This window comes from Lepidochelys kempii, chromosome 1 (genome assembly GCF_965140265.1).
Source record: "Lepidochelys kempii isolate rLepKem1 chromosome 1, rLepKem1.hap2, whole genome shotgun sequence".
NCBI lineage: Eukaryota > Metazoa > Chordata > Testudines > Cheloniidae > Lepidochelys > Lepidochelys kempii.
The window spans coordinates 39,322,955-39,339,089 of NC_133256.1; the positions used below are offsets into that span (position 1 = coordinate 39,322,955).

At 42.2% G+C, this 16,135-nt stretch overlaps 1 protein-coding gene across 6 annotated transcripts in view; it reads left to right on the forward strand.

Annotated features, from left to right (window-relative positions):
• The window catches only part of IFT88 (intraflagellar transport 88), an 85,603-nt gene that overhangs the window by 30,159 nt on the left and 39,309 nt on the right, over positions 1-16,135 (forward strand). For all 6 annotated transcript variants that reach the window (XR_012158330.1, XM_073339648.1, XM_073339614.1 and 3 more), the window contains one exon: positions 4,203-4,302. Coding sequence is in view for 5 of the 6 variants with exons in the window: in XM_073339648.1 (XP_073195749.1) it covers positions 4,203-4,302 (100 nt within the window). In the remaining variant the exon portion in view is untranslated. The remainder of the gene's footprint in view (positions 1-4,202; positions 4,303-16,135) is intronic.

Below are 16,135 nucleotides of genomic sequence, written 5' to 3' on the forward strand. Positions count from 1 at the left end.
CATTAATTTGGGAAAACACCACAAATAGGGTTCATAAACATTAACCATGAGCAAAAGACCCACCCCCAAGTAAGATGGGCAGCGTCCTTTTCCCTCAGGTTCTTAAGTCCAGCAACCAAAAGTCCCTTTAATGTACCCTCCCTTCTCTGCATCCCACTGTGCAGTTGTTGTCTGCAGACCCAGAGTTCACAGGTGCATATGCAGGATTCACCTCTCACTCTGGGTGGAGGGGGTGGGGAGTAAGAATGCACCTTACTCGCTCTGGTGCCCGGCACTCGCTCGCCCCTCCTCTTCATCGGCCACCATGCCTCTCCACCAGCTGCCCTACTGGCAGATCACCAATCCGTCCGGATGTCTTCGGGCCACCACACAGCTCTCAATGAATTCAGCTGTTAGTGTGGGAGCCTCACTGCTGGTTCACAATGGGCAGTCTCTTGCATCAGAAGCACTGTCCCAAAGCAGGTCTAAGCATTAGACTTAGGTACCAGTGATTTCAGCTCTGCCGTGTGCAACAAGACTCTCACTTGAGTCTAAATTAGATCTTTTATTACACAATGCAGAGAGGAAGGGCCAAATGTTGTCTAAGACTTTTAAGCAGAGCCCACACCACCAGATACAAGTACTTGTCCCCACCCTCTCTGAACTCACTAGGCTTTGGAACCCATGTCTCCTGCCTGGTGAGTGCCATTCCATTGAGGGTGAGTCCCTCAATTCAGGTATGCCAAGTACAGTTCTGCTGCCCTCGATTCACACAACAAGGATAACAACCCTTTATTACTCCTGCCCCCAATAACAAGGAGACCGGGGATCTAGCACCAGCCAAAAGTGATCATTTGGGCAAGCAATCCCATCATGTTGAACACCTAGGCAGGGTGGGTGTGCCCAGGCAAACAAGATCAGCTCCTGAAAGTCCCCTTCCACAGCTCATCACTAGATGTCAGGGGAGAGCTCATTCAGACTCTGCTTACATCATTAGACAGAGCTATCTTGGCTCCATTTATAAACCTTATATGCCTTGATCATGCTATTAGAACATTTGCATGACAAGCGTAAAAGTTAACGTGGTGATAAAGCAGCTCATTAGCATCAGAGATGTATATGTATTAAACTAAAGTTTTCTGGTGCACCGAATACTCAAGAAAAGGAGATAGTATGTAAATGCTGTACATGGAGAGAGTAATGTATTAGGGTGCCTTCTCAAAATGCAATTTTAATTCTAGGTTTCTGATTTTTGAAGGGCTTGTTGTTTGTTTGTTTAACTCTGATATTCTTGAAAGTTAATATGCTCTCAAACCACTGATATGTGTCTACAGCTTCAGCTTCACTAGAGGAAGTTTTTATGTTGCATTTCCTTAGTATTTGAAATAGTTGTAACATGGAAGTGAAGGAAGCTTGGGTAGGGAAAACCCTTTTTCCTCAACATTTCTCCTGCCCATAAAAATGAAAATAAGTTACCACTCTTAATGATTTATGAATATACAGAAGCAGAGGAAAATTTTCAAGAGTTGTAGATCCTACAATTACATTTTGTTAATATACCTATCTGTAGATAATTTAAAATAATCTCTTACGCAAAAAGTGTTTAGTCCACTGAAGCCCACAATGTGGTGTTTGATGATTAAATAATAGATAGAATCATATTATTTCCCTAGTATAGCTGCTCTGGTTTCTTAGACCCTAAATATGTTTGGTGAGGAGTGGCTTCTCGTTAGCAAGTCAAATTTGCTTCCTCTGCATCTGGTAGTGTGTTCAAAGGAAGATAAAGAATAGATTCATGTATTCATTATGCATTGTCTGTGCATACATGTAGGTGTATATAAATACATATACAGTTATCTTTTAGTTTTCATTCAACTTTCCCTAGTCCTGCCTCTATTCACTAATTACTTGCCATGAATACACACATGCCTGTAGTCAAATTCTGAAAAAAAAGTTCTTCTTTATATCTCATAACTTACGACAAAGTTATGGACATTTGCTTAGTGGCTAATTAAATTATTAGACACATTAGATGGGTTTGTGTATATTGGGGCAGATTCACTTATATGCTGTAGCTGCCTTGCACAACTCCAGCCACACAAAGATGTTGAAATTCTTAATTCGACAGTTGAATTTTCAGCTACTTTCCATTGAGTTCATGGCATATTACAGGTATATCTGTGCTTAATCATATTAATTTTCTTTGGAGAAATGAAGTAGGCATGGATATTATGTAGATTTCTTATGTTACTGAGGTGTCTCAAACTTCAGTTAAAAAGAAGTACATGCAACTTACTCATGAGACTATTGTTTGATCTTCCTCCCATGAGGGGTTGATGGAGTATTCAGGTCTGTCAATATCTTTTGGTTAAAAAGGCTTTAACACTGGCCATCGAAGTATCTCTGGCCTCTTCTCTCATAGCAGACTGTTTTGTAATGTTTTCAGTCCTATCCTTTTCCTCTGATGCCAAGAGGTATTTATAGACTTTGGAGAGGTGATTCACATGCCAAACAGATTATAGCTAAGGCTACGTTTTAGTCACAGGTATTTTTAGTAAAAGTCATGGATAGGTCACAGGCAGTAAACAAAATTAATGGCCCGTGACCTGTCCATGACTTGTACTATATACCTCTAACTAAAACTTGGGCCTTGGGTGCTCGGGAGGGGGTGATTCAGGGGCCCAGCGGGGGAAGCGGGCAGCGGTGCGCGGCCCTGGACCCCCACTGGTGCTGTGGGGGAGGGTTGACAGGTCTGGAAGGCTCCCTACCCAGCTCCGCGCAGCTCCCCAGAAGTGGCCAGCATGTCCCTGCAGCTCCTAGGGAAGGGAAGGTCGGGGGGGCTCCGCGCACTGCCTCTGCCATGGTGCCAGCTCAGCAGCTCCCATTGGTCAGGAACCGCAGCCAATGGGAGCTGTGGGGGCAGTACCTGCAGGCAGGAGCAGCACACAGACCCCCCATCCGCTCTGCCTAGGAGCTCCAGGGACATGCCGGCCGCTTCCAGGGAGCCCCCCCTGAAGTAATCGCTGCCCCAAACCCCTGCCCCAGCCCTGAGCCCCCTCCCACACTCAAAGTGGTGGTGGCATAGGGGCGGGCTGAGCCAGAGCCAGCCAGCCACACCAGACGCTGCAGAAGTCACGGAGATCACAGAAAGTCATGCAATCCGTGACTTCCCTGATAGATACACAGTCTTAATTATAGCATCTGCTGGGTTTGATGGTGAAAAGTTATTTAACAAGGCCCTCAAAAGGCAGTAGCCAAACCTGCAGTAATAAAAAAGCATTCACTTCTAGCTCCTAAGGAAAATGAGAGATACCAGAGAGGGGTTTCTTTAATTAATTTAAGTCCAGATCATCTAGAAGGTCAGACTGTCTATACAATAAAGATCCTGGCCCATGTCACCAGTTCTTTCCAGAACATACCACCCTAATAAAGCGCACAGAAGTGCTGACTGGAAGAGAGTGCCTCGGTGGATGGGAAACTATGAATGTTCAGTTCCATGTCAGCTTTCTTTTCCTTGTACCACTGTATAATTAAAGGCTGCCCTAGAGGGGATGAACAGGAAGAGGAGATGATTGTTTAGCATCATGCAGCTGGAGGCTTGGGCTTAATAAGTTGGGTTCTAGAGATGATGGTGTCCCACACATACAAGAGGGGTTGAGCTGAGGTTAGGCATGAATAATATATAACTAAAAAGAACCTTCTGAGACTTGTTCTGAGAGAGGTTTGAAAAATGAACTTTAAATGTGTTGCCAGACTCAGGCTCTACTGTAGTGTGGCTGGTGCTATGTTATAATGTCTGAGAGTATCCTTAGAGATTTTTTTGTAATTCACTTTTGCATACAGTATATATTTACGACACAACTTCTGGGACATGTATACCATTTCTAATTAATTTATCGAATCAATACATTTTTATTTTTAGGGGTTATGTCATTTTAGTACCCAGGGACCAAACTATAGATGCATCCCGAGCTTTGTATAGTTTTACCACTACCAATTCTTTCATAGAATCCAAAAAGCCAAATTTGATTAAATTTGAACTGTTCTTTAAAACATGGTTGATGTGTGGAAACACTGTGTGTGTCTGCAAATAGGGGAGTACCTAACATAGCAGAGAAACTTCCTCTAGATAACTAGTTAGCAGCATACATGAGTTGAAGTGACCTTAATGCAGATACATATTATTTATAGAAATTATTTCTGTGGATTCCCTTTTGTTGTAGGTGTGTTGAAGTAGTAAAAGCTTCCCACTATGTAGAGTTAGCCAATGACCTGGAAATAAATAAAGCAATTACATATTTGAGGCAAAAGGACTTCTATCAGGTATGGTACTTTTTAAAAAACATTTTTATGAATATTGTATTGGTGGAGGCATCTGAGGGTATGTCTACAATGTGGCTGGGAGTAGACACTCGTGCTAGTTAGTGCACAAAATAGTACTGTGGATGTTGTGACACAGGCAGCGACTAAAGCTAACCAGCTAAGCTCGGGCTCAGAAGTTTTTGACAGCCTCGGACTCACGTTGCTAGCGGAACCCCTGCCTATGCTGCAATGTCCACACTTCTATTTTTAGTGGACTAGCGCTGTTCAAGCTAGTGTGAGTTTGTCTACCTGGCCTGGGAGGCTCACTCCCAACTCCAGTGTAGACATACCTTTATAAAGCAGCAAGGCCATATTTTTCCAGCAAGAGCTTCCTCTTTAATAGTTGCTTAGAACCTCGATAAAAGTGTTGATATTGGTCTTTATTAGAATAATGCTACAAAAAACATTGATTGGGGAGGGCTTTACCTACATTAAATTTGTCTGTTGTCGTAGGAGGGAGTTAATAAGAGACCAGAGTATGAGCAGATGCACTTGCTGTTATGTTATTGCTTGTGGTATTGTACCAGTGATGCCCTGCCTCCATTCCTGCATATGTACTATTATACCCCATTAGGGTACTGTAATCTGTGTCAGAACTGTAGTCCATCATCTTGTCCTTCCATGCAGGGACAAACTTAGGAAATAGAGGTAAGGCAGTGGCCCCAAGAATTAAACACTCTAACGTGTGTATAAAGGAAGAGCATGAGTATAGTCTTTCCATACTTTAAAGTAGAATTTTGGGTGGGGGTGGGGATCTGTCTTTTCTATGATACTTTAAAATTAATTCTACTGGGACAAAAAAAGTGAACCTAAAAATACATGTATTTTAACGATAAAGGGCTTTAGGGGTCACCTTTCTGTTTGATTGGTATTCTGAGGCCTTATCCATCCTCAAAGTAGCACCAGTTTAACTAAAATGAGTTTTTAAATGATTTAGTTAAACCAGTGCAAATGCTTGTGTGGACACTCAGATTTAAACCTGGCTTATTGTTAACATAATTCAGTTAGGAACTAAGGTAAACTAAATATAAGCCCTTTTTAAATTAATATAAAAGTGACCACTAGGGAGTTTGCACTGATTTAACTAAATCAATTTAAAAACTCACCTTTAGTTAAATCCTTGCAATTTTGTATGTACACAAGGCCTTACTAATTAAACTATAGGAAAAGTATAAAGAAAGAGTACAGCTCCTGACTGGCTAAGAATTGTTATCTTTGTTACCCTGTCTTCTCTGCCCCCACGCAGACCCACTTGTCTCTTCTACCTGGTATGTCTTGTCTTTTAGACTGTAAGGTAGGGTAAGGGCTGTCATTTAATTTGTGTTTGTACAACACCTAGCACAATGGGGCCCTCATCTGTCTGGTTTCTAGGTTCTACTACAATAGAACTTTTAAATAATAATATAGGAATCTCTAAAAACGTACTACTTTTTTAAATAGAAAGTGTTCCCCAAAGCACTTAGGTACTTTTAATTCTGGGGCTATGTTAGTACCTACATAGCTACTTAGATGGCCTCCATCATCATAGCGTCTGTGCATCTCACAAATATTTATGAGTTTATCATAGCAATGCTGCTGTGAGGTACAGAGGTATTATTATCCCCATTTTACAGAGGGGAACTGAGGAATAGAGGTATTAACTGACTTGTCCAAGGTCACACAGGTTGGTGGTAGAACTGGGATTTGAACCCCATTGTCGTGAGTCTGGTGTGTTGACCACAAGACTGCCCTTTCTGCAGACCATCTCCTCCTATAAAAAACAGTAGTAGTTAATTTGGGGTGGGCAGTGCCTTGCATCTATGTTCTAAGCCTGTCCTTCCAGTGGAACTGCTAGGAAGGGGTAGGAAAAGCCACCGTTGTTCTAGTGTGACACTAGTGTTATGGGTGGTTTACCCATGGATGTTTAGGAGCCAATAGGGAGAATCCTCGAACAGGGGCACAGGCACAAATTGTCTTGAATATACATTTACAGCCAGATAAAGTTATACTCACTCAGAACATTAATATATTAATATGCAGCATTTTGCAATATAGGTATATTCAAATGCTTCATCATCCCATTTGATTTTACAGTATGCTTTGTACTATTTTGTAGTATAGAACAGGATCGTTTTAAAATTTTGAAGGACAAATATACTCTGTTTTGGTTGGAAGTTACAAAATTGACAAAAGAGGCAATGTATTCCTACTTTTCCCTCCATAGACACGTAGCAAACCTTGAATTTCATTTCTGCCTATTAGGATAGGTTTCTATCTTTATATTGGCTTTTCTTGCATTAGAATTTGACAACTGACTCAATGTCTAATGTGTAATGACAGCAGCTGTGCAATGATTTGGGGTTTTAGATTAGTGACCAGGACTAAACTCTGAAATTTCAAGTGTGGTTGAATTTGAACAATTTCTTAGTGGAGCACAAAAGTCTCACATGTTGATTGATGATTTAGTAGATATTTTCATCCTATATGTCTCCATTCACACATTCAGTATCTTGGTAAGATTAGTTTAACTGTGTTTTTAAAAATGTAATTTTTGCTTTCCTTTCAATATTGCCACTTTCATTGTGTCTCACATTTTGTTTGATACTGTAAGTATGAAGAGGTAGGTATAGTATTAAAATATGGCCCTTAATTAGCTTTAGTCTTCTAGAATAGTTGAAACTTGGCAATGTTTCCTGGCTATGCCCATAATAAAGGAGTAAGTAAAACAGTACTTCTGGTGGAAGTGTTAAGAAGGTTTTGTGTTTCATTAGAAACCCAGTTTTACAGTCTCATTTCCTGACACACAAATGGATTGACCCTAGAGGAACTATTTTCAGGAGAGCAGTGTTTTATTATTCAGATTTTAGGCCATTTTCTTGTATTCTTATATTCTTTCTTGTATTTAAATAATGTCCAGTTGCTGATTCCTATGATACCCATTTCTAGGAAAAAAAACCTTAATGAAAGAGCTGTATTTTACTGCATATCATACCCTAAACCTCGCAAATCTCAGACTCCTCTGGGTTTCTGTTGGGAGTTAATTTCAGAATTGAAAGAATGAGGAGTACTTGTGGCACTATATCTCTATCTCTTCCTACTGTATTTTCCACTACATGCATCTGATGAAGTGGGCTTTAGCCCACGAAAGCTTATGCTCAAAGAAATTTGTTAGTCTCTAACAGAGAACATGAAAAAATGGGTGTTGCCATACCAGCTCTAACGAGCCCAGTTGATTAAGGTGGATTATCAGCAGCAGGAGGGAAAAAAAAACTTTTGTCGTGGTAATCGGGATGGCCCATTTCAAACAGTTGACAAGAAGGTGTGAGTAACAGTAGGGGAGAAATTATCATGGGGAAATAGTTTAACTAAAAACTATTTTAAAAACCTTCTTGTCAACTGTTTGAAATGAGCCATCCTGATTATCACTATAAAAACATTTTTTCTCCTGCTGATAATAGCCCACCTTAATCAATTGGTCTCGTTAGAGCTGGTATGGCAATCCCATTTTTTTCATGTTGTGTGTGTGTGTGTGTGTGTGTACAACCTTCCTACTGTATTTTCCACTACATGCATCTGATGAAGTGGGCTTTGGCCCACAAAAGCTTATGCTCAGATAAATTTGTTAGAGTCTAAGGTGCCACAAGTACTCCTCGTTCTTTCTGCTGATACAGACTAAACGGCTACCACTCTGAAACTTTTTAGAATCGAGTGTCCTATACTGAGAACACCACTTTCCTAGTCCTTAACAGTTCAGTGTTTGGACTCAAATAGCTGACACATTTCAAACTGGCTGCAGCTGCCATAATGGGGTACTGGAAGAAGATAATGGGGGTGAAAAAACCTCTGGAGTCACCTGGTCTAGCCATTTTTGTGGAGCAGGAATTTCCTCTACTTTAGCCTCTCGGGTGTATGTAGTTACCTACCCTTAAATACTCCAAATGATGGTGCCTTGCCTCCCTCTGCAGCTCATCTTAGTCCCTAGTCTCTAACAATTCTTTAAAAGAAGGTGCTTGTAGACTCTCATTCCCAGTCCTTCCATACTGCATTCACTGGTATGCATTCTTTCAGTTGATGTGGTGAAAGTGTTTGCAGAGCAGTGCAATATTGTCCTGTGATAGATTATGGCCTATGTGATGTTACCCAGTTCTGATGATCCACAATACTTAAGTCTTGAGAGAGCTTTTGGATCTGAGTCTCTTCCGCCCCCCCACATCTACATGTGCTATTGGCTGGGGTATTGGGATAGCTGTCCATTGTGTTTCTTAACTCAGTATTAACATTTTTTAATGTTTTTATTTCTGAAATAAACTTTCACTTAATAAATGAAGTGGTGTAGAATTATATTGAAGATCTGAGGCAAATGCTTGAGACAGATGGAAGATGTTAGTGTGTTGTGTCCCCATCAGAGTGATAGAATGAGAAAAACAATGATAGTCAACATTCTACTAACTGTAGAAAACTCACTGCTTAAAATAAAAAAAGAAACATCAAGAATTGAATAGTAGCACATTTTAAAGCAGAAACCCTACTGTCTTGGTTTCCTACTGAATTATTAAAATTGTTGGAAGCATAAAGAATGAGAGGAAAGACATCGACATGAAAAATAAGCAAGTTTGGAAGTAGCATGTTGGAGGATCTTGTCTTTTCTAACCTATTCTGCACTATGCAAACCTCTACTTACTCTTTCCATTATATAAGTTCTTTCATGCTTCTTTCATACTTCTGAGTCCAATGAATTGCCTCTACAAATTCCTATCTGTGAATATAAAAGATCGGGTGCCTTGATGATATAAATTCAGCCAAGAAGTCCCTTTTTTTAATTGTTCTTTTGACACAGCTATATTAACAAGGTAACCAGGAGCCATCCTGTGACCTGACTGTTGCTTCCATGACACTGTCACTATTCTCAGTGCATTGGTATTGGGGCTTAGCCTGGGCAAAGTAAGTAAGAACCTCAAACAAGAAAGCTGCATTTCATTTTATATTTTGGAGTGCCTCATTCCTGATCATAGTATACCTTTTGCTCCTCCATATTCACATAAGTGTAATGTACATAATACATAAGTGAATCATTTTCTTAAACTGGCTATCCCTTACCAATGCAAACACGTGGCAGCTTTGCATCCTTTATGCTGCACTCCATACTCAGAAGACTGGAAATGTGAAAGTTAAGATACAGTGCACTACCTTAACACTGCAATTATGCATGAATGTGTTAGGATAGTCTTTACTTATGTGATCATACAATTTCTCAAATATATAATGAAAAATGCATTTTTCTATAACCTTAAATACAACCTGTAACCATGTATAGTAATTAGAGAATGTACACACAGACAGTATACACGTAATATGCTCTTTCCTAACTTTCACGTGTCATAGATTTCCAATCTTACCTTTGCATTACTCTTGCATTTTATTCAAAGAAAAATATAGAATAGAGGTCCCGTTCCATGGGTAAAGTCTTGGACAGAATTTGATAAAATTGAAAAATGCTTCATCTGAACAACAGCAAACTCAAGAACAGTTGATGGGATTTTTCCTCAAACTTCCAAAAACAACAACAAAAAAACCACCTTACACCACCCTTCACCTTTGGCTGAAGAAAAAACATGGAAAATTTCAGTCCCCAAAGTAAACTTAAAAAAGTTTTATAAGTGTGTAAAAAGAGAGGTTAAAATTAAAATCTTCTGCTACTGTAACTATAATGGATGTAACTGAGCACTCACTGTAGCATACATTGATGAAAGCATTAAAAGTTTAAAAATCAGAGGGGAAAAAATAATTCACCTTAAATTAATAACACAAAATTTGCTGTTCCATATTTTGGGTCTTTTTAAAGCAGCAAAATATAATTATAAAATATGACCTAAAGCTGCTGTAGGAACTTCCCTTTTGAATTTCTTGATCTTATGCAGTGTTAGAACTGTTTGCATCTAATTCAAGAATATTTTTATCTAAAATTACATATGTAACACCTTCTAGCATAGTGTCTCGAAGATCTTTGTGAAAATTCATTAATTAAACCTCACAACAGCACCCCTCTAAGGTAGGAGAGTAGGTAAAAGGAGGCATTTGAGGTTACATGACTTGCTCATGGTTATACAGTGAATCTGTGGCAGACACATGGCTAAAACCCAGGAGTCTTGGCTCCCTGTCACCTGTTCTATCTGACAAACTTCCTCTCTATTCAGTAGTTATCAATTAGAGTTTCCACTTCCTTGCCGCAATTCCATGCTTCATTGTATCCAACAGTTTTTTCATAATTCTACTAGAAACTACAAGAGAAATAAAATTACAGATGTGAGATTTAAATGGTATTTCTGTTCTGTGGGGCTAGTACTGGTAGGAACTGGTGAACTTCTGGAATGCTGAATTGAAACCTTATACAGAGTTTGAGATTGGAATGATGTACTGTGAAACAGTAGCATCAGTTTGAAGTCAGAGGACAGTTAAATCATGAAATAATATGAAGGACCCACATTCTGAGGAATATTATTAATGTTAGTAGTATGGTAGCAATGGGAGGTCCCTGGGTAGGATTGGGGCCTCACCATTCTAGGCATTGTACAAATACATAGTAAGGGTGTATTTGCCCCGAAGACTTTATAATCTAATTTAACAAAAGATTTTAACACGTAAGAGTAGCAGTGACATGAGCACATGGTTATGTGGACTAGAAAGGTACACAATGAGATGGTTTCAGGTCAAAGATACAAATAAATTCATAAGTAAAATAGATATCAGAAATCTCTACTGACCATCTACCTAGCCATTTTCAGGCTTACATATTGTTTTAAAATAATCTTTGTGTGTTAGTGGTGTTTTGAATCCCTCTCAATTTACAAGATAGTTCTGGTATAAAATTTTAAAGCAGAACACTGGGATTTAGCCTTGTGAGTTCTTCTACCGTTACTGAGAATCCACAGATTAGGCCAGGTGCATTACATTTAAACTTTGCCCTTGTCATATATAATGTGTACAGTGGAATCCAGTTATAAGGATTGGTTTTGACAATGTATTTTGATGGTTGTGTCCAATTGACCATTACTCTTAAGATACATAAATAGTGAACTTCCCAAATTTGAGACGTGTATATAGAATCAACATTTCCACTTTCCACCATGATAGAATGAGTACCGCTAAGGCATTTTAATGCCACGGCATGTCATGGCTTCATCTGGCTCACACAGTCTATAATATGCTTTACCAGCAGCTGAGCAGCACCCAAAATCATCTGTGAACTTCTTTTCTCTCTTTGAAAACAAAGAAATTACTTCCACTTTAATCTTTATAACCAAAGGTGCCACCATATCAGTAGAAGGAAAGGGCAAACAAATCAGCAACAATAGGAAATGACTTTAGGAAAGCAATTAGATATATATAGTTGAAAGGTCAGTAAACCAGAATTCCATTGTAACTGAGATGTGCAGCCTGAACTTGAAGAAACAATTTAATGGTAGAATACCTCAGATATAACAGTACTGTACTTATAGATCTATGGGACCAGTTCTTTCTTGATTCAGTCAAATACATAATGAGAACCAAAATCCTTATAGCTAAAGTCTTGAGTTTCAAAGCCCATAAAATTTGAAGTCATGCATTTTGAAACTATTTCCTTGACTCTCAAATTGGTGCTTTTCTCAGAGAATTCTATATAATTAAAAAAATGTTCTCATTTGTAGTAGTTTGTACTTCCTATGTAGTTTGCTAGGGAGCAATAAACTTCAGCTAACTGTGTAAACTTTACATGTCCTCTTATGCCACACTAAGGGTATGTCTACACTACGAAATTAGGTCGAATTTATAGAAGTCGGTTTTTTTGAAATCGGTTTTATATATTCGAGTGTGTGTGTCCCCACAGAAAATGCTCTAAGTGCATTAAGTGCATTAACTCGGCGGAGCGCTTCCACAGTACCGAGGCAAGCGTCGACTTCCGGAGCGTTGCACTGTGGGTAGCTATCCCACAGTTCCCGCAGTCTCCGCTGCCCATTGGAATTCTGGGTTGATATCCCAATGCCTGATGGGGCTAAAACATTGTCGCGGGTGGTTCTGGGTACATATCATCAGGACCCCGTTCCCACCCTCCCTCCCCCCGTGAAAGCAAGGGCAGACAATCATTTTGCGCCTTTTTTGTCTGCTGCCAGCCAAAGATGTAAAGGATAGATGGAGTGGGTCAGAACAAGAAATAGACCAGATTTGTTTTGTACTCATTTTCCTCCTCCCCTGTCTAGATCACACTGCAGTCAGTCACAGAGAAGGCGCAGCGAGGTTAATCTAGCCATGTATCAATCAGAGGCCAGGCTAACCTCCTTGTTCCAATAACAACGATAACTTTGGTGCACCATTTCTTATTGGAACCCTCCATGCAGTCCTGCCTGAAATACTCCTTGATGTACAGGCACACCCTTTGTTGATTTTAGCTCCCTGAAGCCAACCCTGTAAGCCATGTCGTCAGTCGCCCCTCCCTCCGTCAGAGCAACGGCAGACAATCGTTCCGCGCCTTTTTTCTGTGCGGACGCCATACCAAGGCAAGCATGGAGGCCGCTGAGCTCATTTTGGCAATTAGGAGCACATCAACCACCACACGCATTATCCAGCAGTATATGCAGCACCAGAACATGGCAACGCGATACCGGGCGAGGAGGCGACGTCAGCGCGGTCCCGTGAGTGATCAGGACATGGACACAGATTTCTCTGAAAGCATGGGCCCTGCCAATGCATGCATCATGGTGCTAATGGGGCAGGTTCATGCTGTGGAACGCCGATTCTGGGCTCGGGAAACAAGCACAGACTGGTGGGACCGCATAGTGTTGCAGGTCTGGGACGATTCCCAGTGGCTGCGAAACTTTCGCATGCGTAAGGGCACTTTCATGGAACTTTGTGACTTGCTTTCCCCTGCCCTGAAGCGCATGAATACCAGGATGAGAGCAGCCCTCACAGTTGAGAAGCGAGTGGCGATAGCCCTGTGGAAGCTTGCAACGCCAGACAGCTACCGGTCAGTTGGGAATCAATTTGGAGTGGGCAAATCTACTGTGGGGGCTGCTGTGATGCAAGTAGCTCACGCAATCAAAGATCTGCTGATATCAAGGGTAGTGACCCTGGGAAATGTGCAGGTCATAGTGGATGGCTTTGCTGCAATGGGATTCCCTAACTGTGGTGGGGCTATAGACGGAACCCATATCCCTATCTTGGCACCAGAGCACCAAGCCGGCGAGTACATAAACCGCAAGGGGTACTTTTCGATAGTGCTGCAAGCTCTGGTGGATCACAAGGGACGTTTCACCAACATCAACGTGGGATGGCCGGGAAAGGTGCATGACGCTCGCATCTTCAGGAACTCTGGTCTGTTTCAAAAGCTGCAGGAAGGGACTTTCTTCCCAGACCAGAAAATAACTGTTGGGGATGTTGAAATGCCTATATGTATCCTTGGGGACCCAGCCTACCCCTTAATGCCATGGCTCATGAAGCCGTACACAGGCAGCCTGGACAGTGGTCAGGAGCTGTTCAACTACAGGCTGAGCAAGTGCAGAATGGTGGTAGAATGTGCATTTGGACGTTTAAAGGCGCGCTGGCGCAGTTTACTGACTCGCTTAGACCTCAGCGAAACCAATATTCCCACTGTTATTACTGCTTGCTGTGTGCTCCACAATATCTGTGAGAGTAAGGGGGAGACGTTTATGGCGGGGTGGGAGGTTGAGGCAAATCGCCTAGCTCCTGGTTACGCGCAGCCAGACACCAGGGCGGTTAGAAGAGCTCAGGAGGGCGCGGTACGCATCAGAGAAGCTTTGAAAACCAGTTTCATGACTGGCCAGGCTACAGTGTGAAAGTTCTGTTTGTTTCTCCTTGATGAAACCCCCCGCCCCTTGGTTCACTCTACTTCCCTGTAAGCTAACCACCCTCCCCTCCTCCCTTTAATCACCGCTTGCAGAGGCAATAAAGTCATCGTTGCTTCACAGTCATGCATTCGTTATTCATTCATCACACAAATAGGGAGATGACTACCAAGGTATCCCAGGAGGGGTGGTGGAGGAGGGAAGGAAAATGCCACACAGCACTTTAAGCACAGCACTTTAAAAGTTTACAACTTTAAAATTTATTGAATGACAGCCTTCTTTTTTTTGGGCAATCCTCTGTGGTGGAGTGGCTGGTTGGCTGGAGGCCCCCCCACCGCGTTCTTGGGCGTCTGGGTGTGGAGGCTATGGAACTTGGGGAGGAGGGCGGTTGGTTACAGAGGGGCAGCAGTGGCAGTCTGTGCTCCAGCTGCCTTTGCTGCAGCTCAACCATACACTGGAGCATTCTGGTTTGGTCCTGCAGCAGCCTCAGCATTGAATCCTGCCTCCTCTCATCACGCTGCCGCCACATTTGAGCTTCAGCCCTGTCTTCAGCCTGCCACTTACTCTCTTCAGCCCTCCACCTCTCCTCCCGGTCATTTTGTGCTTTCCTGCACTCTGACATTATTTGCCTCCACGCATTCGTCTGTGCTCTGTCAGTGTGGGAGGACAGCATGAGCTCGGAGAACATTTCATCGCGAGTGCGTTTTTTTTTCTTTCTAAGCTTCACTAGCCTCTGGGAAGGAGAAGATCCTGTGATCATTGAAACACATGCAGCTGGTGGAGAAAAAAAAGGGACAGCGGTATTTAAAAAGACACATTTTATAAAACAGTCGCTACACTCTTTCAGGGTAAACCTTGCTGTTAACATTACATACATAGCACATGTGCTTTCGTTACAAGGTCGCATTTTGCCTCCTCCCACCGCGTGACTACCCCCTCAACCTTCCCCCCTCCCTGTGGCTAACAGCGGGGAACATTTCTGTTCAGCCACAGGCAAACAGCCCAGCAGGAATGGGCTATACTGAGTGTCCCTGAAGAAAAGCACCCTATTTCAACCAGGTGACCATGAATTATATCTCACTCTCCTGAGGATAACACAGAGAGAGAAAGAACGGATTTTGGTTGAATGCCAGCAAACATACACTGCAATGCTTTGTTCTACAGTGATTCCCGAGTATGTGTTACTGGCCTGGAGTGATAAAGTGTCCTACCATGAAGGACGAAATAAGGCTGCCCTCCCCAGAAACCTTTTGCAAAGGCTTTAGGACTACATCTAGCAGAACCGCAAATGCCAGGGCAAAGTAATCCTTTCACATGCTTGCTTTTAAACCATGTATAGCATTTTAAAAGGTACACTCACCAGAGGTCCCTTCTCCGCCTGCTGGGTCCAGGAGGCAGCCTTGGGTGGGTTCGGGGGGTACTGGCTCCAGGTCTAGGGTGAGAAACAGTTCCTGGCTGTCGGGAAAACCGGTTTCTCCGCTTGCTTGCTGTGAGCTATCTACAACCTCCTCCTCATCATCATCTTCTTCGTCCCCAAAACCTGCTTCCGTATTGCCTCCATCTCCATTGAAGGAGTCAAACAACACAGCTGGGGTAGTGGTGGCTGAACCCCCTAAAATGGCATGCAGCTCATCATAGAAGCGGCATGTTTGGGGCTCTGACCCAGAGCGGCTGTTCGCCTCTCTGGTTTTCTGGTAGGCTTGCCTCAGCTCCTTCAGTTTCACGCGGCACTGCTTCGGGTCCCTGTTATGGCCTCTGTCCTTCATGCCCTGGGAGATTTTCACAAAGGTTTTGGCATTTCGAAAACTGGAACGGAGTTCTGATAGCACGGATTCCTCTCCCCAAACAGCGATCAGATCCCGTACCTCCCGTTCGGTCCATGCTGGAGCTCTTTTGCGATTCTGGGACTCCATCATGGTCACCTGTGCTGATGAGCTCTGCATGGTCACCTGCAGCTTGCCACGCTGGCCAAACAGGAA